This window comes from Pyrgilauda ruficollis, unplaced genomic scaffold, assembly GCF_017590135.1.
Source record: "Pyrgilauda ruficollis isolate IOZ18807 unplaced genomic scaffold, ASM1759013v1 scaffold24, whole genome shotgun sequence".
NCBI lineage: Eukaryota > Metazoa > Chordata > Aves > Passeriformes > Passeridae > Pyrgilauda > Pyrgilauda ruficollis.
This window is the reverse complement of record NW_024523648.1, coordinates 11,339,646-11,367,144: the sequence shown is the minus strand read 5'-3', so window position 1 is coordinate 11,367,144 and position 27,499 is coordinate 11,339,646. Positions and strand designations below refer to the sequence as shown.

The 27,499-nt window shown below is 40.2% G+C and overlaps 1 protein-coding gene across 3 annotated transcripts in view; it reads right to left on the bottom strand.

The window, feature by feature from the left end:
• ARID1B (AT-rich interaction domain 1B) overlaps positions 1–27,499 on the bottom strand; it is a 325,668-nt gene that overhangs the window by 95,662 nt on the left and 202,507 nt on the right. For all 3 annotated transcript variants that reach the window (XM_041469726.1, XM_041469727.1, XM_041469728.1), the window contains one exon: positions 2,720–2,963. In XM_041469726.1, the coding sequence (XP_041325660.1) occupies positions 2,720–2,963 (244 nt within the window). The remainder of the gene's footprint in view (positions 1–2,719; positions 2,964–27,499) is intronic.

Here is a 27,499-nt window from a genome sequence, read left to right as displayed (position 1 = left end):
TCAGAGAGCACAGGAAGGAAATGCCCACTGAGCTAGGGACGTGCCAATGTCAGCGCTGCCTGTGCCAGGCTGTTCCTGTGAAATTTGTGGTGTGCAGCAGAAAGCAATGCAGGGTGGCAGGATTGCAGAGGGGTGCAGAGACAGCTTAAACAGGCAGTGGAAGAGAATCAGCCATTTGGGAGGTTTAAAAGGGGGTTGTTTGTTTGTCTGCCCTTTTGATGTTAAATTAGTTTTCAATTTTGTTGCAAGGAAGGAGCCATTGGGAAAAGGACGCTTCTGTTCCAGAAAACCCTGGGAAAGCAACACCTTTATTTTAACGGTCTTCCCACCAAGAACCCCCTGCAACATTTTGGCTTTCCCTAGCCATAGCTATCAGCAACACAACAGCTGCTCATTTTACAATGACTTGCTGGAGAGAGAATGATTGAAAGAGCCAATCTATGTCACATTGAGAAACTGTGGCACAACATCGCAGGAGGTAATAGGAGAGGAATGAGGTCAGAACAAACAAGGGTAGGGTGAAAACGGAGAAGAAAATAGCAGAGAACAAAATTACTAAAGGCAAGGTGCTGTACTACACAATCTATGTTTAAAAACGTCTACAACCTGACTGCTGCAAACAGCCACAGAAATGCAAACAAGCTCTGTGATATTTTTTTCTTAGGGTCTCATGAATGCAGCTGATGATAAAAGCTACCAAAGTCCTTGTAATGAAGAACAATGGTGTGAACACACTTAGGTGAAAGCACAGTCTAATTCATATGTCTTGAAAGCCCCAGCACCCAGCAGCATCCCTCTATCATAGGGCTTTATATAGCAGCCTTGCTCCTGTTTTTTGTAGCTCGAGAAACAGCAGCAGCAGCAGCAGCAGCAGTGATGGTACCGCAGCTGCCCGGCTGCCCTCTGGAGAGCGCTGCCTTAGCTCACGCCTGGGAGTTCACCTTTAGCAAGAGCTGCAGAGACCAGAAGCTTGTCTGTGACAGGGAAACAGGGCAGGGTGATTTTGATTTAGCACCATTCATAAAAATCGTTCCTGAGAAAGAATTGCTTTTGTGTTACTGCAGCAGACCAGAAAACCACCGTGCAAAATGGTGGCACAGTTTGTTTGTACAGACAATGCTTTTCACTAGGTGAGTCATAAAATGAGCTTTTGGGGCTCATCTGAAACAATGAAGTGACTCTGACCCTGACCTCTGAGCCTATACCCCTTCTACTTTCACCCCATGGGGATCAGGTGGTTTCATAAAAGTTATTACTCTCCCCCTACACACTTTTGCTCATCCTTACATATCATGGCTACTATAAAGCTATTTTCAGCATCACAACATTTTTTCCCTATTCAGCAACCAAGCTGCTAAAATGCCAGTCCATTTACTCACCTGAATCTGACTGTGGCAAAATGTTACCTTTCCAGCCAGGTGGACTATCTGGCTTCACTCAACAACAGAGATGGATTTCTACACCAAATACTGGGAATCACCTTGGAAATACAAAGCTACCACACTGCATATAACGCAAATATGCTGTCCCCTGCTCCACCTGAGCATGTGCTGCCAGAGTGGCTGGAGAGGGAAGAAATAACTGCAGGGCATGCACAAGCATCAGGGTTCAACATGCTCAGGCCACATTTAGTACTAAACATTCCTGTGTGCACTGAGCTTACCTCCCTCTGCTTATCTAGTTTAACCTCTGCAGACAAACAGGCAGGAACATTTTACACAGATACCTTTGTATCAAATACCAAAACATATTCTACTCTCTGAATTTTAACCAGCATTTGGTTTACAGCAACACTCAAATCACCTAACAAAAAGGCACTTCTGCTTTTGTTTCTTTTAACTGAGGTCCATGTTTATTATTTTGTGGTTTTGTCAGCAACTGATGTTATCCCTAGGGTAATGTCAGCACTCTCCTACTCCTAGGAATTCCCCTAGTATTCAAAATGTCAGAAGATAATAAAAAAACTTGAGCATCAGAAGGAGAATAAACTCACCTGAAATACTAAATACAAATTGCTGCCTGACCCTCTGGAATAAGTGAAATGCCAGATGGGTGGGGATAAGGTAAGAACTGAAATTCATGTATGCCATTTTTTTCTTCTGAGTATCTTAACAGATTTCCACAAATTTCTGAATATACATGACTGTGTGTCATACTCCAAATTGCACAAGAGAGCGAGCAGCAAGCCTGCCACTGGTATTCCAATTACTACTGGTGGTGCTGAATCCCCAGTAACTTGCTAATCTTTGCAAATATTAAGAAATATCTCATACAATATTTTGTATTCATGTCCAAAATTACATTGCCACAATACAGAGTTGGAAAATCTCTGCCTCATCCTGTAGGTCTGTAACCACCATTCAAGCTCAAGAGCCAAATCCAACAAAAATACTCAGAACAAAAAAGGACTGTAAATAATCAAGAGAAGTATGTGACAAATGACACACAAACCAAATAGAAAAACTACAATTAAGCATTAACATTGGTTGGTGATAAAGACATTTATCGAACACCGATGTGGAGTCAAGTTCAGAATTTTGAGCATTCTGAAGGTTCGACAGCTGAAGTTCAGACTGAATTTACTTCTGCTCTTTTCAGAAAAAGGCCCTGAAAATGCATGATTCTCAAAAATTATATTAGTTCGGAATATGGGAGTATTTATTTATGTATGTAATAAACCTACTAATTGGTTTAATTCTGTTTGTTAGAACAAACTTACCTGGAATACTCGCTGGAGAAATGGGACCAGATCTTGACTGGTTGCTTCCAACGGGTGAGCCTACAGGGGAAGGCGACGGACCCCCAGGGATGCCAGAGAGATGTGGAGAAGCATGAGGGGAAAACGGAGACTGTGCAGGGTTGCTCTGCTCCCCTTGGCTGCTCGTAGAGCCCGATGCACTAACAGCTGAGCTGAGGGTTGCTTCAGTTCCAGTCGGCAAGTCGTCAATGGATCCAGATAAATCCTGAGGAAAAAGGAAAAATGAACATAAGTGCTTGCATGAATACTCAGGCCACAGGACTCAAGAGCTGGCATGGCAATAGATCCATTTGTTTACTTATTGCAGCAGATAACTGAGAGGTTGTCTTTAACATTTAACACGTAGTTAAATGATGGCAGAAAACAAGGACGGTATGCACAATTCTCTGCTTAATCTCTAATTCTTTTGAGAAAAAGAGCAAGCAAGGGCAACAAATGAATTGGAACCAAATTCATTCAGCATTGAATTTAACCTTTTCCATCTGGATTAAGCTTTCAAAATTAATCCCACAAATTCTGCCCGAGCATACCAAAACTAATGAAAATGATACATCAGTTTCACTTTCACACAGTATTTAATTTTGGGGTTTGCTACCATCACAATCACAGCTTATACACTTCACACTCTAAACCACTACTATGAGAGAAGAGTGTAAAATATGCAGCCCTGTAACACTGCCTTGCAGGTCCTCAGCCTTGCAACAAGGAGATGAGAAGAGGCCCTGCCCCCAGCAGCAGCACAGGATCCACTGGACACCAAGGAACAAGGACTGCTGCTTCTCCACTTCCATCAAATACAATGTACAGCTCACAGGTTCTCTTCAATTTCATTTGAATACACTGCTAAACAGTTACTACATTTCAGCTCATGACTGCTGCCTTTTCAATGAGAAATTTCCTCTGTAGGTCACAGCACATCTGAATTCTAACTATGAACTGCTGGACATATTCCCTCAAGCTGTAACACAGGAGCTATACTGGTCTTTGAATCTGTGGGAGTAATTAGGGGTTTTAAATAATTTTAAGATCAGATATGAAAAACCAAGAATGCTGTGACAAGGCAAGCACGTGCTCTCCAACTGTCAGAAAAAAACTTAATTCCTACGCATCACAGAAAAACCTCATACAAACCAAAAGGTGCTAATATCGCTATGCTTCTGTAGCTATTGGCAGGTCATGAGGAGCATGTTACTATGTTACTATTTCTATTAGCAAATTAAAGCTCAAAAATAATGGCATGGATCTACCTCACATATAGATCAGGTCATTAAATGACCCCTGAGACTCGAAATAACTGGGATGACAGAGTGCATTACTTCGACTCATCCTGACTTCATTTGTTTGGCTTATGTGAGTGGTTGCAGCACAGACAGCACGACCCCTTGTCTGAATAGCACAAAAATAACTGAGTTCTGCCTGAGCAAAGAGCTCAGGAAGCAAAGCCTTAGTGCTGCCTGATTTTCATAACAAAAATATGAATTTTTTTAGTAGTCACAGAACATGGACAGAACTCATGTGGTGTACTTAGAGCCCTGCCCAATGACCACTACCTTCATTACAAGGGAGGCTCACAGCCAGGTTCCCCTGACAGATGGACATGGTCAGTCTTCCAAGGCACAGGAAGAGGAGGAGTAACAGTTTAAGCATGCTAACACTCATAGGAGCTGTAGAATGCTACCTGTTATTCCTCCTTGTGCAAAAGGACAGGGAATACAAACCACCTTAAAGACTTAGCTCTCTGCAGGGCATCTTGTGGGCCTTATTTCCAAGGAGTTCTCAGAAATACTTCAAGAACAACTCTCACCACAGTTAAATTTTGCTTTTTCTGACAAGCACGAAATTGTACCTGTATGCCATTAGGTACATGAAAAGCAAAAATTAAGGCTAAAACTTCAGTCTACATGTACATGCTGCATTCACTCAAGAGCAGACTTACAAATCTGTAAAATGGAAATTTAATTATGAAGTGGGCAATAAACTATTTTAATTGGTTTTTTTTGAAACTATCAACTGTAGAAAATGTAAACAAGACATAACAGTGCTTGGTACTGCATAGAGCAACACTAGATATTTTTCACAGTAGAATGTATTTGGCAAACAGGTAAGCAATTACTGCTTTTCCATACATAATATGGTATTCTTCTAAATGGAATCAAATTACTGCTGTCGTCATGTGTAACAAATGCTGCAGGAAGTGCTGATAAAACAAATGCTGCTGAAAAGCATATAATAAACCTCTGAAAATGGAATGTTGCAGAATAGAGCCTATTCTAAAGGAATATAAATTCTGTCTAAAAAACAGATAGGCACACAACTGACAGAAGATATAGAAAGCACACAGGTTTACTTTAGAATAACAAAGATTTTAAAAGGGTGTGCGGAGTAAAGCTTTCATTTGTGTTGGCAAACCAAAGTACTTGAAAAAAACAAATTTGTCAGGATAATAGAAAAGCCATGAAGAAATTAGCACTGTCCTTGATAAAAGTATCTGCCGTTCACAGGCTAAGGCAAACCATCAGGACGGGACTGAAGTTCACTTTTCCCGTCAGGTCACAGTGATTTCTTCAGCCTTCCACAAGAGCAGAACAACTGGTGAGTGTCAAGCATCTTCTCCAGCGCCTGCTTTCCAGGCATTTGCTCACCCGCCTGATGAAACTCCTTCACCAAGGTGAAAAAGGAAGAGAAAAGCTTGCACGACACCAGCCTACTTAAATTGTCAAGCCGTGCCACCACCCTCAAGCAGTGCAGGCTGAGGGAGCAGCCTGGCAGGCACGGCACACCCGCAGGGCCTTGCACTCCCCAAGCGGGATTTTCTCCCAGGAATGGGGAACTTTAAATCAATGTATCTGCTCAAGATGCAGTAATAGTGTTCACTCATCAGACACATGAAGAAAACAGAGAAAGAGGTTGATCGTAGGATGGCACAAAATTGTTACCTATCTAGAAGTCTGGGCTGTGCCACACAATCTCCAACGTTGTTTTCAAGTGGGATAAAATAAGAAATATCAGCTGTTCTGTACGGGGAAGTTTGGGTTTTTTAATTTGTTTGGGGCAGAGGGGGGAAAGTAGGTTGTGTGTTTTGATTTTGTTGTTTTTCTTTTCTGTCAACATACACTTTGAGGCCTTACCTAGTTTTCTAATGTGGAAAGCCTGAGCAGGCAAGCAACTGGGAAACTTGCAGCATACAGAGGCTTTAGATACACCTCTCTTAACTAAAGAAGCTAATTGGGAAATTAAAAAGAAGGAGAAGAAAGACTTTATGTGAAGCACCTGGACTGAAAGAGCAGAAGTCACCTTTCTTTTACCTCATTTTAACAGAACAGTAGTGAAGTTGTGCAAATTCCACATGACAAACATTTATGTATCTATAAAACAGTATACACATTATACATGTCAATTATGTAGATACTCTTGCATTTACTTAGCATATCTACATGTAAAGCTATTAGGAAGCCTGCTAATAGGAGAAATTCACAGAGGTTTAAGCATACAGCCTAGTTAACAAAGAAGCTCTGTAACTAATACTCCTCTAGAGGACAATTTAGTCAGCAGGGCACCAAGTCTATTCTTCTTTTATAAGTAGTATCAGATCTATGATGCCTGTAAAGAACAGAGAGACCTTACTTACTGCATCTCATTCAAACCAAGGCACCTTCAAGCTACAGTGCTTCCATTTATCTTGTTGGAAAGTTGGCAGGTTAGGTAATTGCTGAGATTCTTTTAAGGGCCTGAAGTCCCCATACCCTAAGGCGTGCCTTAAATTTTGCCTCTTTTCAGAGGCTTTTTCAGGAAAGCACTCATTTCTTCCAGTAAAATCTAGCAAGTTTACAATTACCAGTAGTCTTGTGTTTCTTACAGATCCGTTTCTTGTAGAGCAATCTTATTATTCCTATCTATAGTATTGTTATGACTATATTTTCAAATCTGACATCAAATCTTAGAAAAAATGAAGAACAAAATATTTCCTCCTTCCCATCACAAATCTGTAATATAATTCTGTATTCTCTATGTTAGTTTTATATCCTGTATTATTCCAGATATCCTAACCAGCTTTCAAAGTTAATTTCTACATAATACCTTGATTACAAACTGAAATGTCCCCATGCAGGATTTATCTCTTTAAGCAAAGTGTTTTATCTTCAACTATCCACTTCTAGCCTCACCTTCCACCTATGCACAACTTCTTGTTCATTTGACAAGAACAAGAGCTTAAATGAACAGGATCACATTATGTTTGGGATTATAACGTTATGCCTTCCCGGTGGCGTGATCTTATCAGAGTGACAGGAGAGACACTTGAAACAGCACATCATTTTACTACTGCAACATGGGCAGCAAGGGGTAGAAGGAAGCAAACTGTTTATCCAGAGCTAGGAAACCCAAAGCTACAAAGAGACCACAAGAAGAAAACCCCTACAAACACCCCAGTATAATATAATAACATTAACTTACTCGAGGAACACACCTAGATCCAATAAAGAGCAAAAGGGAGACTACAGTAACTCAGCAATAACACCACAGTTTTACACACCAACTGTGACAGGACTACAGCCTTCAATGTGGAACCAAAATTTACACTGCAAATACTTGGTGCAGTTGCAAGCTTTGCTTAGCAATGTCTCAGCAGACACAAACCAAGATTTTAAGGGAATCCCTTGCTAAATACTTACAGTTGAAAAAGGATGAGCACCTTCTCTGAAATCAGCAGAAGGAGAAAATGTGGGGCACCTTGCTAACGGAGTTCCTACGCCACTAAATCACAGCCTAAGTTCTCTAAGAAGTTACTGCAATGCAGAGCACATACAACCTGTGGTATATTTAAATTTTCCAACTCTTGCCTACCAGTTCCTTTATGCTCAGGGAGTAGAAGAAAAGCAGAGATATTAAAATAGAAGTCATAGATATTAAAATTAAAGACACACAAAACCTTTCTGTCTCCAAGTAGCTGAACCCCCCAGACTCTACCCTACCATCCATTGTGCTGGGATGAATCCCAGCACTGCACGTAGGGAACTGCATCAGCTGACTGGCTGCAGGATCAAAGCCTGCTCATTCCATTCAGGCCTTCCTGCAGCATTTCCTTAGGATGGTGCTGCTCAAAAGACAGGATCCTGCATGAAATATCCATCTCTTTAACATGAATCACCACTTTAGAAGCAAAATTATATATACAAGCAAACATATTTCACATGTAAGTATGTAAATATATATTCAAACAGACATACACTCTGCTATTGTTTTGGAGCCATGGGGGATTATGAACAATATGCTCTGTAATTGAGATTAACTTTGAACAAATGATTTGGCTGACAAACACACATATGCACACAAAAAGAAAACCCACAATAGCTCTGTTTAAATTTCAAGATATTTGTAAGACCTCTTTTCATCACAAAGCAGCCTATAATAGCATGTTTCAAGAAGTCTTCCAAAGGCCCTGCTGGTCACATTGTGGAGGCAGTGAGCGAGCTAACAGCCTCCCAGCGCCTACGCAACCGGAAAAACGCACGGGCGCAGCAACCATCGTGACCACGTGGAAAATTCTTTTATTTTCAAAGGCTGCTACCCCCAACATGGGTACCTTCCTTCCATGCCAGCTGCATAATGTCCCTCATCTAAGCACAAAAAATGTACTTAATGCACATCCTTAAAAAAATTGTTTAACAGGAGACAGCAGGGCTGCCATTACATTTCTGCCAAAATCCCTTTTACATGCCTTATTGAAATTAATTCTGTGGGAAAACAAGGTTCGTTCTCTGAATCTTGTTAAATCAAGGTCTGCAGCAGGAAAAGTAGACAAGACCACTTCTAGTGCAAACACCTCCCCGAGGAAAAAGCTTGATTTCTATTGACAGGGCTTATTTCACTTGCAAGACAAACACAAACTTTGACAACAGCTAGGCAGAGGTACTTCTCATGATACTCGTGTTACCTAGAAATCTTATTTAATTCCACTTACTATATGTTTCAGCATTTTAATTTTAACTTTAACCTCTATGTCATAAACTATTCATGCAATATTCTAAAGGAAGGCAATTCTAAGTATAAGATAAAAACATTAGTGTCTTGCACTAAATTTAGTGACAAAGCACCACTTGCCCGGGAAACACATTCCCTTCATTCTGTGGACCTCACATGCTTCCCAAAATAACTTGGGTTCCTGAATTGTATTGCAAATACTCTCTCTGATCAGTATCAAGTACTTTCTCTGAGAAGTTTTACAGTCAAGTCCCTGAGGATGCAAAAATCTCTTTCACGAAAGCCCCATATTTACTCAAGCAACCAAGAAGAAGTGCAATCAAACAATGCAGTGCCAGTGCCCTGCCTGATGTCCTTTCAATCTATGAGATCCAGGAATTAGATCAGTCTTCAAGAAGTTATCTACAAAAATCTGAGTTGGAAAACCAGATTCAAATCACAGCTTACTACCTAATTGCTAAGCAAAAGACTGTTCATTCAAAGAAAGAGTAATTTTTTACTGCAAAGGATCTTTGTTTGTAAGACGATCTTATCTAGAAGTTGTTGACCTAGGGATACAGGAGTGCAAAAACAGGACATGACTTGCCCGTATCTGTCAGACATGGGATGAGAAGAAGTTGCTAGGATGGATACAATCACATTTCTGTGTCTAAAATGGAACCACAATGGGATCTCATTTGCTTGTCCAGACAAGAGCTTTACACCAAAACCAACTTAGGGCATCTAGGAATTCAAAAGACCCCGCCAGCCACACTCCTCCCTGCCTGTGCCAAGTGCCACTCACTGGGGATCTGCAGCTCCCCAGCAGTTACCAGGAAGGGGCTCCTGAGTCCTACAGCTGCAGCAAGTAACCTAATGGCAAAAAATCACTGGTTTATAAACAGTGACTCCTGTGTATGAAATGATAAATACTAATAACCCCTGTGTCATCAAAGCAAATTGACAAAGTCTAACAAGGACTGTAAAGTGTAGGACACACAGGCTGTCTAACAAGGATACCTTTTAATATTGAAAATAAACAGTAAATCTCTGGAACAGAAAAACAATAACACAGCATCTCTCAAGATATGAACTCCCCTTTTTATCTCTGAAGCAGAATGCTTAGCACGTAGAATTTCTGGAAATAAAATTTAAAAACAAAAAGCCACAAACCCTTAGGAGTAATTTGTTTCTTCAGTACTGTAGTGAAGAAAAATTCCCAGCTAACAACTCTTGTAGCTACAGCATCAGTCATTTATCATCAATAAACTATCAACCTTTAAAACAACCAAATCAATGAAAACCACAGCAAATGGCCACTATGAAGAAGAAAGAAAAGTTGTGTTTGCATAACAGCAATCCAATAAAATTCAGTTTATTCATACTACTTCCCATGCATAGTACCAAATGTAGCCACTCCCAAACATGAAATTCCTTCATTTAAACCTGAAGGATTTTTCATGTAAAGAACAGTGAGGTGAGATGTAACAACTTCCCTTTTTTGCGTCTCTTCGGATTACAACCATTTTCTAGATCATGTAGCCTACAGTTGTCTCCACAGGGAGAAGACAGACTAAACTGGCAGGATAAAACAGAGAGGAAGCTGAATTAAAGCAAAACATGCACCAATCCAAAACCTTTCAAGCTCTCTGGAACTTGTCCTTTTGGGGATCACTATCGTTCTCCCTCTATGCAGCAAGCTTAGTGATGCCATCCTGATGTTTAGCCTGAATGGACACTGCGTGACCACCCTGCTCACCAGCCCAGACTGCTCTCCTGGCTGTGCTTCTGGCCATGCTGAATTCAGCATCAAAAAGCCATGGGGAAAACACCATGTAGCTGCTAGTCCTCCTCCCATTACCTACTTAGCTTCTTTCATAGCTGACGTAGAAAGAAATCAGACTAAGTAAGGAAGGAATATGAAATCACAGGAAAGACAAACATGGATTTGAGCAAAGGCATATGAGAAAGAACTAGACATTACTGGTAGAACATATGGGTTGGTAGATCTGAATGAGACCAAATATTTCAGCAAGAGCAGCAGCAGCATGCATTAGAAAGTACTGCTTACTCCCTTTCTTCCATTTACTCTGGCCATCATACTTTGGAAACTTGCAGCACATGCAGTCAGACATAGACCATGTGTCTTTGAGACTATATATTCAAAAACCTGATATTGTGCAGGTGTGGCTCAGGCAGAAAGGAACAAACAAAACTTCAGAATACCATAACATGTAATGTGGTAAAATTCACACCATGCCTCACCTGGGCACACCCACAAGACTGCAGTGCAGAGATTCTCAAAAGGTCTGTGCAGGGCACCTCCCGTAGGAGAAGCCCTTTGAACATGACCACACAACCTCATGTGGCTGCATGTACCTTACTGTTTACTACTACAGACATACCCTGAGTCACAACACACCTATTTTGCAACTATTAATTGACATCTTTCTACATGTGCTTCTCAGACTATCCTATCTCACATAGCATCCAGAAGGCATTAACTGTGCTTGTAACTTTGGACCTACAATACTATCTGATTTGGAGGCTGCAGCTGAGAGAATAAAGTGTTGGTCCAACAACCAACTGCCCACTGATCACTGAAAGCAGATATGGTCATGCCACAGTAAATTAGCAAGTTGATAACAAGTGAGCTGTTCTGACAGCCCAAGGACACCTATGCACGGAGCACGATAAAGGGCTTAAACAATGCATTGAACCAATACACCTGTATGCCCAAGGTTTAAAAACTCTTGATCTACAGCACTTGCTTTTTTTCTTTTTTTTTTCATATTAATACCCTTTGTAGAGTTATGGTTTGATAAAAGTCTGTCCCAGCAGGTTACCGTGGGAATAAGGATCTACAAAACATAGTTTTTCATTAGCTTAGGGCTTGTGCATGCATCATACTGCGTCTCTTTCTTCTCTCTCCCACAACACCCTGTAACCAAATACCACAATTCAATGAGATGGTAAATAAGCCCCAGACACATTTTAAACTTCAAAAACACAGGTGCTCTGTTAACTTTCCATCTCTTCCTCTTGAATCAGAAGCAGAAAGGAGGGGAAAAATGTATACATCAAAAAGACTGGTAAATGCTGTAAAGACTACCTTTTTAAGGAGCTGAATAAAGTGACTTCCCTCAGAGAACAATATTAATTAATGAATTAAGTCTTATTTAAAATACTGGATATGTAATGTTATACTGGGGTAACAGGCAGAAATGAGTGCTACAAGGTTTACCTCAGTAATTTTAGCTTAATTTGCCATTTCAGGCTCATTGTCTCATCCTCATGCAAGATCCTCTCATCCTTGTTCCTTTTTCTCTTCATTTTCACCGAACCCAATTTACTCAGCAAAGTGTAGTTTGACCATCAGTAGAGCACACACACGGGGCTGCGATCACTCTGCTTCTGCTTTGCTCCTCACCCCCAGCCACACACTCAAACTGCTGACTTCTTTCCAAGGTCTGTGGACCACAGCAGCAAAACCAAACAATTACTCTTCAAGACCTGTTCGTTCAACCCCTCCCACATTTACATTCTCCAGTAATCTGGGAAAAGGTTGGAAAATGAAATCCAGGCAGAGAAAAAGCAGAAAATAAACTTTCAGACTGCTTCTCATACATGCCTGCTAGAACAAGGCTTCCACAATACCCCAAGTTCTGGAATTCACATTTCTTTGCAGTAATTCAGTGCTTGCTGGGCATGCTAAATAATTAAGTGGCCAGGGAATGTGGTATTTTGAGATGATACAGCTTTAACAAACTTATGTAGAACTCAAGTCTCAGAAACCTCTATATAAATTTCAAAATGCTTCTGAAATTCTAGAAAAGTGTCTTGGCTTCAGTTTTCTTTTTGAAATAATACCTTGACTAGCCAAGTAGGAAGCATAACTTGTAGCACTTCAACTAGGCATTAAGAAAAAATTCTGAAAGACCAATACCCTTCCCCATCTGCTGCTCAGCACCATTTTGGCAGGGGAAGAGGTATCTCAAGGCTAAGATAATGCCAGAGTTGTCTTGATTGCTGAATGAACTAAACTAAACATTATCCAACAGGTTCATAATTTCAGGTGCACTCCTGAAATCCAGTAAAGGAAGAGACACATGGACGTGTCACTACAGATGTGTTTAACACTGTGTACTACGCAATCTACCAAAAAACCCCAACAGATCAACTGCTACTGTTCTTTAATTAATATATCATACAAAGGAAAAACATCCATGGGGAATTTTTAGGGTTTGGTGTGCCTGAGCATGCTTCAGTGTTGCAGCTTTTTCTTATGATATAGAGGATAGGGAGTCCTGACATGTTTTAGATAAAGCTTGTAGTGGTTGTTCTTTCAAAATTTTCCTTGTCTTTAAGAGAGAAGGTTGGTATTGCACAGAACTACCTATTCATTGTAATGCTACTAAAAGTGGTCTGAAAAAATTCCAAGAAAGCATGGGTAGGATGTCCAGTGTACAGCAATTGTGGCTCTCAAAAATTTGACTGCCACAGTGGATGACCACTTGCTGGGGCCTTTCTGGGCAGGGCACCTCCATCTGCCTTTTTGTATGGTGGTGCTTTACGCAGCCCTTCACCTGAGGTGCCAATTGTCCTTCTCCAACACCTGCCAGGCTATGTCCCTGCTCCAGCTTCCTCCAGCAAGCACCAATGCAGTGATACAGTCCACTTGGAAGCCACTTGTATGAAATATTTGTAAATACAATAAAAGGTAACTCCTTTCCCCATTGATCTGTATTTTTGTTGCACTGAATTTTGAGAGTATTCGTAATTGATGTGAAAAAGCATGTCAGGTAAAATGACAGTGGTGGAAAAAGAAAGAACAGCAGCTGGAAGCTTCTTTGAAAGAGGGTTTCCCAGGCAGTGATCCTTTGCTCTCCTCTCTGGCGGTTCCTTTTCCCCCATGGGAAGACAAAAGAACTGCAGCTCTGGTCAATGGCTGCTTCCTGCTCCTTGCAAGAGGAAGCAGAGACTTCAGCCCTGCCAGACCTTCAGGTGCAGCCCTACCTATTGCTGATTGTCCATGCTCCAAGCCTGTCTGAGCTTTGCAACACAGCTTAGGGAGCTAGGCCAAGAAGGTTTTTGGGGAGTGCAGCTGATAGAAAGATGGGAAAAGAGCCATCTGTATCAAGGCATGGCTTTTAAGTGCTACAGCTCGAGAAGAACACGGTTCTTAACCTTATGAAAGTTTTGCTGCATGGCTTCTAAGGTCATTCCTGCTCTGCAGCAGTTTTGCCTGAGCTCCTGTCCCAGTTCCCTGTTCACAGTCTTCTACACTGAAGCCTACAAACGAGGCCACTGTTTACACACTGCTGTCTCTCTTTAAAAAGACCACTATGTATACCAAAGCTTCTAAGAAGATCCACCTTATGGAACTATCAAGCCACAGCTCATTTCAACCTTTAAGTTATTTATTAGATAGAGCACCAAAAAAGAGGACAAAAAAGCAAATCAGTAAGCTAGATCTTTGCAAATTATCAAAATACTTCTGAAGGATGCTTGTCAGAACAGACAAATGTACCAAAGGAAAAAAACAGCCTCATGAATTAAGTAAAAAAATAAATAAAGGGAAAACATATGAAAATTTCAACAACCGTGCCAATCTGTTGCAAGCTGTACCCGTGCCAGTGGGCGGCCTCGGGGCACCGTAGGATTCCTCAGTGCAGTGCCAAGCTCCAGCAATATTGTTATGGTTAGAGAGGAATTTCTCACAAGAGCTAACAAAGGCAGAAGGTCATAAATAAACACAGCAGGATCGCCTTGTCAGTTCTCATTATTAGCGCTGCAGGCACTTGCTTTTCTATGGGCTGCTCACAGGTTCATTTAAGTGTAAGAGCTCCTCCTCAGAATTTCATGCTCATAAATAAAGACAACATTTCATTAGAAAGAAAGGCACACCTAAGTTTTTTGGTTGTTTGGGTTTTTTTTCACACATGCAGGGGCAGATGTGCTTGAGCTGGCTGTGCTGTCTGCAGCCGCTCTATCCGTTCGCACCCTGCACTGGCACAACCTTACACTCGGCTAGCCCAGAGCTGCAACAGCCTTCTATGCTGGCCTCTGAGAGGCCATGCAGCCTCCCTCACACCATGGCCATAATGAACAAGGAGAGCCTTACTACTGTAATAATGGTCACCAGAATTACATCTGGGCAGGAAATGAGGCTGAGCTCCTAAAATGATCCTGACGTGCATTATACAACTAGGAAAGCACAGCTGTGTGATCATTACTGCAATTATAAAGTGACATTTAGTGTTCATTTTCTTTTCTCACTGAATTTTGAAACAGAGAGCGGACAGAATCAGTAACTCTGGGGGTACAAATGTGCAAAAAAAAAGGAATTGAAAGTTTCTAAGAGTGCAATGTTGATTCTTCATCATCTGTCAGAGGTTAACAAACAGCTGAGTGAAAACACCTCATATCTCCCATATACACACCCACCTTTATCTATATCCATACCTATAAAGATGAGTGAAAAGTAAGTTCTGGGTAAAATTAAACACATTTGAAATAAACTAACACTATCATGTAGTGCATGCTGATTTCAAGTTACAGATATAGTGCTTTTCAGAATATTAGGGGAAATCAGGAAATCAACAATGCTATCTCTTGAGAGGCTTTATTTTCTACTTATTACTTTGGAATTTAAAAAAAATGTATTAATAAAGCTTAAAGGTTCACAACCCTGGAAGCACTGCCAGTAAATAAAAAGTAAATAAAACAACAGGCCTTATGTTATACAGGGGATGCCTAGCAATGGGAAAAACACTTCTTGGTCACCATTCCTTCCAGCATAAGACAGGTGATAGAGAATGTAATTGCTCACCTGCCAATCCCACCCCCCAAAATACTGCTCCCTCCTGTGAACTGTACTGAACACCAAAGTACCAGTACATTAAATGGTTGTGTCTATCTTTCTAGTTGCCTAAAATCTGACCAATGTTATTGTTACTATAAACTCAGATCCTCACCTTTTAAAGCAAACTATATGACTGACAAGTAAAAACCCTGGTGCCTTGCATGCTTTCTGTGAGAAGCTTGGGGAAACAATTTTCCTTCCAGTTTGCTTCCTGTCCCATCACCTGCTATCAGAAGAAGTTGGGTTGTTAGTCCTGATGCTCTACAGCAGCAAAGCCATGTTCAAAGAACTGTTTCCCTGAGCTGTGCAGCCCTTCATTACACACCATTCATCATTATCAACACCAGGAACTGCTGGAACAGCCCTTGTGAATGAAAAATGTCCCTGTTTAACTTCCAGAGGCTGCTAGCCCACTCCCTTTAGCCTCTGTGCTGAGGCAGGGTTTGTACCTTGGGCAGGGGGCTGCTGGCATGCTGTGTGTGCCCTCTGCCCACAGCCCACCCTGACAGGAGGGCAGCAGCCCCTCTCTCCCTCTGCCAGCAGGAACGCAGGAGCCGCTCTCCGAACGGCCGGCCCTAAACCGGCCTCTGCCAGGCAGAGTACCGGAGGTGCCAGGCAAGTGCTTTCCTCCTGCACACCAGCAAGGGCGTGCTTCTTGGCTCCACACTCCTGCAGGGGAAAGAGCTGCTGAAAGTAGAAGGAGCTGGAGGAAAGGATAACAGTTTCCAGCTGGTCAGTTCCTCAGTCTCTCCTGATCAGTAGGCAAGGTGCTGCCAGGGCACAGGGCAGGCTGCAGCCCCTTTTGCAAGCACAGACATGGAGATGCTGCTCTATTTCAAGCCTCTTCCCTTTGCTCACTTTTTTCTTATTAATATTTTAAAAACATTTACGTAGCAGACACGTTGCAATTAATTTATCTTCCCTGGTCAAAACACATTTACTTCTGTAGAAACATTCCCTCTGCCACCCATTTCAAAAGAAGAGCTGGGTTTCAGCCCACTCACTCAAACACAGCTTTGTATTAATTCTTGTGCCTCATTAATTATTTCAGAAAAGAAGAATTCCACACACAAGTTAAAAAGTGACCTAAACCTACTAACTGCTGTGTGCTATGAATGGCAGTTGACAGAGACAAGGAGAAAGATATTTTTCAGGGGTCTCTGCAGTGCTTTTAAGCACAGTGAGAAGAACTTTAGGTTTCACACAGCCATCCTTTTTTCTAGTACTATCTTATTCTTCAGCAGTTTTGGTCATATTTCAGTAGCATGACATCCATGGTTTTTTTGGGACTTTTGCTATCTTAAACTTATTTTACACAGTTACACACTTGAATTTTTACATAGAAAACATTATAGAAATATTTACAGGACATCAAATTTCTAAATTAAATCATTAAATACTTTATCATATCCAGCAGCATATTTCACTGCCATAGATGCACTACTGTGGAGCTTTTCCTCTAGGAATGCAAAATACTTAATTTATACAGCCTGAAAATGGTCATTTTACATTTATTAAGAGTGTAAAAAAATTATGCAAAGAACAGTTGAGAAAGGGGAAATAGAACAGAGATATATTCTTCAAATTAATTATTGGAGGTATTTTCTTGTTACAAGATATCATTTGTTATTTTTCAATCAAAGAAAACTGCAAGAAAACACCAAAAAATTTGAACCATCTACTCTAAAAAATTATGAATGCCAAAAGATCACAAATACCACATTAATGTCAGAGTGTTGGCTCTCATTGACTCCTCAGGATTTTAATTTTGCTTTTTAAGAGGAGAAAAGAGGAGAGAAACAGAAGGCATCATTAGACTAAGTCTCTCCTGTGTTGCCCTAATTTTTTAAGCTAAAACCCCCAAACTGTGTCCATGATCTGTATCAGATTGTACCTGACCACTTCAGCTGTCCCTGACACTTGACCTGCTTCTGAAAAGCAAGAAGTCCAATTTAAGTCGACGGTCCTACAGGGAGGTAATGGTTTGACCCTTGGTCCCTCCACTGCAACCGTTCCAATTCTCTAATGATTTCCCTGCAGGGTTCATTTACCAGTTCTGGGTCAAAGACCAGCACATCACGAAGGCAAGGGGCAGCAGAAGCACTGCATGATGGATTTGAAAATAAGTGCATTGTAAAGGAAACCTCCATCAATTAGGGATGGCCTTTGAATTCAAAACAAAAGGAAGCAAAGTGCAAATCATAATGTCTACTCTGCTCACTTTAGCAGCACATGATTTAGCAGATACACGTGGAAAGAGATGCATTTTAGCCTAGGCGCAAAACCAGCAATCATCCTGGGGCAAACAGACCCCCGCTCATCCTCAAAAGAGACGGCCTTCTGCTCGCTCTGAGCAACTGTGAAGTTGAAGGGATTCACTATTCGACTCCATGCCAGCTTTTGGTACAACTTAGTACTTTGATATGTGCACCATGACTTTAATTAGAAACATTAAGACCTACTCTAACTATGAAGCAAAATATTACCCAGGTCCACTTCAACTTTCTGGAATCTGTGGTTTAATTTACTTTTACAGGGAACTGCAAAACTACCAGTTATGAGTACATCTTTTCCATCCACTCATGGCCATGTATGTATTAAAACAGTTGCAAGTTTCCTTTTTCTTCCAATGCTCTTCAGTACTGAAATGCACTATGTGTATTTCTGGAAAGAAAGTATGAGGAAGTATATTTAGAAGTAAAGAAGGAGATGCAGTAATGGCATAAAAATATGAACAATGAAAGAAACAAAAGACATCTCTTGCTTGTTCCTAATGAAAGACTGAGGGAAAGAAAGAAATACTGCCAGCAAATGTGCAAATAAAAAAAAAAAAAAGAGAATGCTAAAAATAACTTTTAAGGAGGTCTCTGCTTTCCTGAGTGACCAGGCAAAGACATGTTAACAACTCTGCTAATGCTAGAAGCTGTGGTCATGACTAGTGGTCACTGAGCTCACATGTAATGAATTCTGCTTAGCTGTAACAATTAGGGAGCTATATCCTCACATGCAACTCTTTTAATGCTACAGTTATATGACCACCAAAATTAAAACATTAAAGAAATCCTAAAAGTTGTGGTTTTGTTTTTTTGGTGTTTTGTTTGGGGTTGTTTTGTTTTGTTGTTTGTTTTTTACTACTTTTGGAACATCTAGACTTCGCTTCCCTATTTATTTTTGAAAGACAGGAGAAACTGCTTATCTGATATTCAAAATATGTTTATTATCAAGAAGCCTTGGCTTCTTGCCAAGGCTTATCAAATTTAATAGTGATTGAGACCTCGTAAAAATACTTTCATTTTCCAAGAGCTGAAGAAGCCTGGAAGGAAAGGACTTCATAGTGTTTCAGCATAGCAACTGAAAATTACAAATTGTCTTTTAAACTTTTGCTTGCCTGTGTGCATGAGTATCACATACTCTCTCCAATTTTCTGCCCAATACTAGTATGTGTGTATTATTTTCTTGCACAAGAAGCATAGAAACCCATACTCTTGGTAAAACAGAGAGAAAGTGTGACTTTCTCCAACAATACTTGTCTGAAAAAAGAACATGGCTGCTAAGACTGAGAACAGCCAAATTTAAACAGGGAGCAGAGACATAAAATAATATGGAAAACATAGCAGCAAACTTTTTACATGACCTTCTCTTCATAGGTGCTAAACTTAGAAGCTGTGTAAAATACTCTGTATTGAACCCATCAAGTTTGCTGACCTTGAATCTTCTAAATTACCCCCCAAAGCCTTTAGTATCCTCACTTCTATTTTGGCAAAAGTGAGGGATGGGCAACATCCGCTGGGATCTGAGTGAATGGGGTTTGTCTATGCAACCAGGCTGGCTGAGAATAGGTTCTTGCTGCCAACCACACTGTATGTGACAGGAAAACTTTTGTTAATAAAAACCATATTGATGTACTTGTTAACGACTTGAACAGCCCAGCAATTGAATTTAAACCAGTTAACTATTCACCAGGGCTTCATCAGCCCACCTCCTTCATCTCCTCTAGCCCTGTGTTATTTCAAAGCAACTGGAAGAATGTTACACCACCACCACCCTTCCCACCACAACCCTTTCACCATTATGTGTGCTCGGGAAGCCTTGCTCATTTGAAGAGCTCTTAACTGCATTTTTGAAAGAACAAAGCAGTTTTATAACTCTCTCTGTACAAACAGAAGGCACTTATCTGAGGGGCTCTCTTATTTTCAGTCCATCAATAAGTGACACCGATATGTTACAACTGGCTACCACCATGGAGACAAAGTGTGTCCGTCCCTGACCTCAAAGGGATCAATCACATCAATGTTTCTATGAGGTTTGGGCTTTTTTATTAAAGGGATCAAGGAAAGAAACAAAGCTCCCCAAAGTACATAAAATGTTTTAATGCATATGTTTTTCAATTTCCTTATCAGCAACATTATTTGAAAGCTGCATTAGTAAAAGGTTGCAATTACAGAAAAATGGTTTTCAGTTTGTTTTTTTTAAGTAGTAATTCTTGAATTTATTTTCCCTCATTTTTCATCAATTATGTTCAATTTTTCCTGTGAGCCAACATAAGGGAGCTGACAATAAAAGCCTGATGCAGCAAACCTTTCCAGAGGCCCTTAAGCCAAGTGATTTCAGCTTATAATCAGGATATGCTTGTATTCACAACTACGCTCACTATGGCTCCACCTCTGCTCAAAAGTGTGGTTTTGCAAGATTTCTGGCAACATTTTGCTTTTGTAGTTGTATGCAAAGAATGGCTCACAACAAACATTACTAGAAAGAAAGAACTTATTTGTTTATTTTTGCTTTAATTAAATTATTCTGTGCAGCTCATCTCACACAGACCACAATTTACTATTGCCACTTATATAAACAAGTTCTGCATGTGATGAACTCCTTATTGGTGAGCACCTACAAAAAGTGATGAGATTTCTGTCAGAGACATCCTTCTCCCTCCCTAAATTCAGGCAGGAATAGAAAAGCCACTAGTTTTTAACTGTACACCAGGTCTCAGACCATACAGTAATCACACACATTGCAACAGATTTGCACAACATTTGGGCAGCATCTCAATGGATTGATAGCTTGTCCGCAGAGATGTGAACTTATCAAGGTTCTGCTTAGTGTAGATATCCAGACAAGCAGTTGGCAGCGAGGTTTCTTCTGCACTAATTACATTCTTTTCCAAAAGTTCACCCTGCCTGGGTGTCCAGGTAATTGCAATTAAGGCAAGAGTCTGGTAATTAGAAATTCAAGTGCCCTGCCAAGAACAATACACTTCCTCTTAACATGCTGCCCAAAGAACTAATTCACTTGGAAATGACAGAAGCTGATGCGAAGTGGCAGAGTAGATGTTGATTAAGCAACAGCCACAGAAGTACACTCCCTTCCCTCTAAAATAATTTAGACTCTTAGAAAGTGTTTCATTACCTTTGAAACATTTAAAATAAATTTTAAAACATCAAAATTCCACGCTTTCAAACAGTATCATTTTCTGCTCCCATGTCTGCTTAGAATTGCTGGAATGTCTTTCTTGAAGCTGAAAATACAATGTGGGTCACACTCCCCTTCAATCTCCCACCAAAAGCTAACTTTGTACCATGACTCAGCAATTACTGCTCACAGGCATTACTGAGTAAGTATCAAATCTCTTAGTAATTTCTGGAATAAGTTTAACAAAAAGCAACAAATACATTTTAAAGAAGTATAAAGCAAAGCCACTCATAGCTTGGTGCTATCACAGGAGAGAAAGATACTACACTGTCATCCAAATTCCAAGATTTTTAATGTTATTGTTAGTTGGAAATGAATGGTTATTTTTTACCCTCCCTACACATTTCTTTTTAACTCACGGCTGTTCTCGTCAATTCAGAACAACATCTCTATCCCAAATCTTGGATCTTCTTATAGTTAAAACTAGTTTTTTCTTTCAGAAAACACAAAAAGCCGTTTTCCACTGGGGATAAGAAAACTCTTACTGTATGTATATTGTGTACATGTGTGTGTGCCTATTTGCACAGTTACATGAACACAGGCCTTTCTGTCCAAATCAAAGCCCTGGAACCATGTGCCTGGCTTTAGAGATAGCTGTGACTATTCATTTTTATATAGCTGAGCAATTTGAAAGTCAAAGATGGGAGATTCTGGGATAATGCTATTAAAACTATTTGAAAAAAATTGGGTGGGGTAGAAATTCCCTCCCTCTTTCTGAATAAAAATGTATACCAGGTCCACATTCATGCTAGATGAGTCATGGAAAGTGCTCTCTCCAGTCCTGAACTCTGTGGTTCCCAAATAGCTTCTTTTGGATGACATCACTACCTCTTCTAGTGTGCTACTCAGGCACTATCAAAAGAACTTCTGTTGCCTTGTCTCGTGTTTCACCCACTGGAGACTTCCAATAAAATCCCATCACTGGGATTGATCTGGGGATCAAAAACCACCACAAGCATCACTCACAGCATCCAGAGTGCACTTCACAAACGGAGCCTAGAGTAGCACGCAAAATGCGTATAGAGCCCTGATGGAAAACTATGAAAAGGAAAGGATGCTTTGAAATTTTCAAGTTTTGTTGTTGGTTTGCTTTCACAAAGCATTGTAAGAGCAGGACTGCTCCCCTCCCGCCCCCAGTGTTTTTAAGCCTAAAAAATTACTCCGTTCTCTCCTGACCTCTGTTTTCTATTGCCTTAGTGGGTTTCTAAGATTTCTTAGATCATAGCCAGACATAACTACTAAAGAAACAAGCTGAGATCATCAAAACCTCATGACTGAAATGCTGAAAACAAAATAAAATGTACAGTTTTCACCACCCACCCCAGAAGTACATCAAGTGCACAGCAAGAAAAGCCTACAGTAAGAAATTACCTCTCACGCGCTGCAGCAAAGCCTCAGGAGCTAATAATACAAGAAATAAAACTGCTGTTTTGATTGATAGATCTGTTAAAGTTTCTTATCGCTTATTTCCAACAATGTCAGTCAAATATGTTTCATCTTTTATCAGTAACAAAATAAAGTTATTTTTGCCTGAGAATCTAAATTATAGATACTTATATGTAGAGAAATAGCACTAAGCCAAGTGACAATCGAGGACTAATATTTTGCAATTGACCTAACAACGTATTAAAGAAAAAATAACAAAGATTAACTCCTACCATCTAACACTCTATTCCTTCCTATAATTCATTTCAGCTGATCATAAGCAAGTTGTTTAGTTCTGGTATATTGGGTTATAACTGAAGTAATCGTCCCCTTTACATCATGACTCAATACAGAAATTAACTGTATGAATTCTTTGTTCACGTAACAGATAAATTTTAGATACGTTACACAATTATTTACATATATTTACATGTTTATGCAAATACACACATTTGTATATACACAATAAGTATAATGTAATCTTTGATTGGTAAAGCTGGGTACTGAAAAATGGCTCACTCTCAGCAAGGCTTTGCTGTTTTAAGTTATTTTTATCTTCCTGGGCAAGTTAAAATCTACTGTTCAAGGAGTATGAAAATCCTTTAAGATTGACACTGATTTCATATCACAACATTCTGAAAGTCATTGGATGCTTTGTACATGGCATAAAAGTGAAAGTAGTGTTTTGCGGGGAATTTGGACTAGAAAAGTCTGAAAAAAGTTAGAAGCCTTATCCTCCTTGTATATACCCACACCTTCAAAGAAGCAGATGAACAGCTGACTGAGTCCATGCAGTTGGATAAGATCATTTACCAAGGTGCTGACACTGCCCACACACAAGCAGGGCTGGGCCCCATTCCCTTCATAATTGCAGGTACATCACAACCCAGAGAACAAGCGAAAACTCTAAGAGGCCACAAACCACAAAAACTGCAGAAGAGTTTAGACCAAAGAAAGGGATTTTTCATGTCAGAAGTTACCAGATCCCAGCATGATGCATGTGTGGGTCCATCCTGCTGCTTCTGAACACGTGCTGGAGGGACCCACTCCCACCTGGGACCCACCACCAGCAGCAGCTTCCCTGCCCCTTTCCACAGCCTCTTCTCATATGTGTGCTGCTGGGCTAGGATCACAACTTGTACTACACTAGACCACACTATAACAACGTTTTCTCCATTGGCTCTGCACGAATGCTGAAGACCTCAACAGTGTGCCAGGCACTGGCTCATGCTCTCCCAAAGCTGACTGCTGTCAGGGGAATCCCCATCTACAAGAAGCAAAACTGGTTGAGTTTCTCTCTGGACCACAAAATCAATTTCTTTTACACAGAATACTATATCACAAACTAAGTGATGTAGAATAAACTTTCTCTTGTAACATCCTTAAAAATGGTTAATAAGGGATTTTTAAAAGTTAAGGTTTTTCTACGTAACACTCTGTAAAACAATAACAGAGCATTTTACTGCTTCTTTCTTCAAGGATGCACAGCTTTTCTGAGAGCTGCCTCCATTCAAGTAATGGAAAGAAGCCAAGGTGCAACCAGAGGCACTTATAATTTGAAATCCAAATGGTCACTTCAGAAAAATTATACTAACCAGTACATAGCAATATGAACTGCTCTATAAAAGCAGCAAACTGCCTTATAAACGCCTCTTTTAAAACTAACTTATGGGGAAAAAAAAAAAAAAAAAGGGGTTAACAATAGACTACATAGCTGTAAAGTAAGTTGCCAGTCCCTAGACAAGATGATGAAAATCAGCCATGAAGAAATTTTGGTGAAAGGCAGAAAGAACAAGGTGATGAATATATTTGGGTGAGTGATCAGGCCTTGCAAACTCTACTTCAGTAATAGAATACATGAATACATGTATAACACTGCATCCACCTCAAGCTGGCGTCCAGCTTGCAGGCATGGTATTCTAGACAAATTCATTATCATTCAATAATGATGACTCAAGAGCCAGTATTTTCTGGAAAAAAAAGAATTTACTGCAATGGACAAGTAGCAGACTGCCAGCAATTAGACAGGTTTGGGGACAAGTCAACCACACCACAGATAATTTCCTCCATTTTATAAAGGTTCAGTCATAACACAGACAGATACCTTATTTTCCTAACATAGAATTGGAAGTCCTTTCCAAAAACCTATCCGATGTCTTTGTGCAACAGACTGCACATATTTTTCTGAACCACAGGCAAAGGCTTGTGTAAATGCAAAGACTGACACAATAGGAAAATTACTGGACGCCTTCACTCTTTCTCATTAGCTATTTTATTTTTTTAAAGAAGATACAGTTTCTAATGACCTTCCCACCCAAAGGGTAAGAGCTTTGTCACTTGTGAGTTATTTGTATACTCCTGCTAATTGTATCATTACACTCCTCCAACCGTTATGAATATTCATTTTCTCTCACTTCTCTCTCTGTGCACTTATTAACTGTATAACGCAAATACTCGAGAGATTTTGTGTGTATGTGTATATGTGTATGTGTATGTGTGATATTATTCATGTAAATCTATAGCTGACCTGTGCACACAAAACATTATTCACCAGTGGAACCACTGCCCTTAGAAACAAGGTTTTAAAGATCTGAACTGCAACAGAAATTGTAAAGGTTCCAAACAACCAAATTTCACCTCAAACAAAACCAGTTCCTTTCACAATGATTTTGTTGGCAAGGATATGAACTCACCGAGCATTTCTTATCATTATTGTTACTATTATTTACTGAACACTAAACCATGTTTTGTCTTATATATTTAAATTACGAAAGTAAGCTGCCTAAAAGACCGCGTCTTGTCGTGTTTGCTTCTATCTGCTGCTACAGTTTTAAAGCACATTTCCCTTTATTTCACTTTTCCACAAGCCATAAAAAAACTCATTTCTAATTCATCCGTTCGTTCAGCTTAACCTCTCTTCTCAGCAATTAAAGTACTCTGCGCATCCCTCATCTATCACACAGCCAGCTAAATAATGCATTGCGTCCTCCGCTCATCTTTTATCATCCCAAATGACAGGTATTAGCATATCTCCCCAGTCAATTACAGTGCAGCGGAATAATCACAGCATAATTGGGCGAAAGCCACTCTAATCACCAACCCTGCAAACTCACAGAATAAAAACTGAGTGGCAGTTCAGACAGGCCTTGCTCTTGTCCATGACTCCAGCCAACAGGCTTGGCAGGTCTCCATTTCCTTCTGCCTTTCCAAACTTGTTCTTTGGGGCTAAACTTCTCAGCACATACACATGCAACCCGTTTGGGTTTTCTTAAAGGAAGACCAGAGCATTGATAAATATTACCCAAAGACTATTTGCTAACAAATGCCAGCCTGGAATACAGCACAGCTGTTTTCTGCCCTTCAGATCATCCAGCGGGGCCCTGCTTTACAGACTAGCTTTGACAGATGGGTTTGTTGCTCGAGGTACGAAGTTTTACATTTCATGTTAGAGCAAGCAGAATTTCTTTTCCTTTAAGTAGAAAGGATTTATGAGATCTAACACAGTTAGATACTGCTTTAGATGATGATGCTTACTGCAGACATTAGCTTTCTGATTTTCAACACTAGTGAGATGCCCACAAAGCATAATTTTTATTTGTTGCATGTTTAAAACATCTACATTAAAATCCTACATATCTATTTGAACATAAAACAAGAGTTTCACTAGCTAAACAAAGAGACAAAAGTAAATTAACACCACATTGCCATCTCCTGTGTTCAATCTGAGCAAATGAGAGTACCAACAGAAATTCCCCATGGCCGTTATGCCAACTTAAGGCTAATGGGCTCCTGTGCAGTCTCCCCAAAGCTCTCAAACTGGTGCTGCAGGACTAATCTCAGGTGAGCTGCTTGCTCTGAGACTTCCCAATTCTGGGATTCAGACGCATGTTCTGATGGAGGAGCTACCCGTGGATGGTGGTGGGACCATCCCAGGCCTGGGTGTGCTCCTGGGATCTGCTTACCCTACAGGGCCGGAGTGCATCAGGTCTGCACTCTGAGACCCTCTCAACAGATGGAAGTTGAGGGCATGAATAGTGCCCTGGGAAATCAGGATATGAACTGAATTCAAAAGAAGATTTTCCACAGTATTACGTCAGCACAGTTGAAATTTTCAAACGTATTACAAACATGGAAAGTCTTCTGAAATCTAACAGCCAAATTATCTTCTTTGAAATTCTAAGTGAGATGTACTAAATTTGTGCTGTTGTCATCACTGGTAGCAGACTAAGGTTGAGCATATTTTCTAGTTCAGCCCCAAAGAGAGAAGAAAATGCTACTAAAGAAAAAGAACAGTTAGACATATAACCAGACCATTAGCATAGTGCGTTCCTGCTGTTTGGTTAGCTGTGTGCGCAACTGCAAATTGCACCCATTATATGGTTAAATAGCACATAATGACAAAAATCCAAGACTTTCTGGAAGTAAAGTTGAGGCAAGCTACATACCTATTTTGGTCTAAAGGGAGGGGGCTGCTTTCACTTCCTTGTACTAATTACTTTAGAGCTAACACATTGTTTCAGCCAGAATGCATCTTAATTTTAAAACAGCATTTACAGTTTCATCTTCTTCCTAATCTTTTTGCTCCCCTAACTATTTTCTCTAAACCACGTTCAAATTTCTACCCCAGCATAATTTCTTTTTCATTAGCAGATTTAATACCAGATACATTTAATCAGTGGTGATCTTCACATCCTTGCTTTCCAAAATGAAACGGAACAAGATAGGGAGGATTTTCTTTACTTATTAAATTCATGTTGTATAACTTCTCATTATATAGTTCTGTGTACCAGCACTGTTCCATACAGTGCAGCTATGGGAACAATTTGCTATTAAATCCCTTTTACAAAGTTGGGCAGGGAAGAACAACAGCTTGTGCATAGGACAAAGAGAAGCACCTTCCTTACCCCCATGTCTTCCGAAGGATCTATCCTACTGATTTTCCACACACAAGCTGCTGCAGCCACAGCATAAGGGAGAAGGGCAAAGCAAGGCCTGAGACTGTTTCACAGTGGAAATACTGGTGG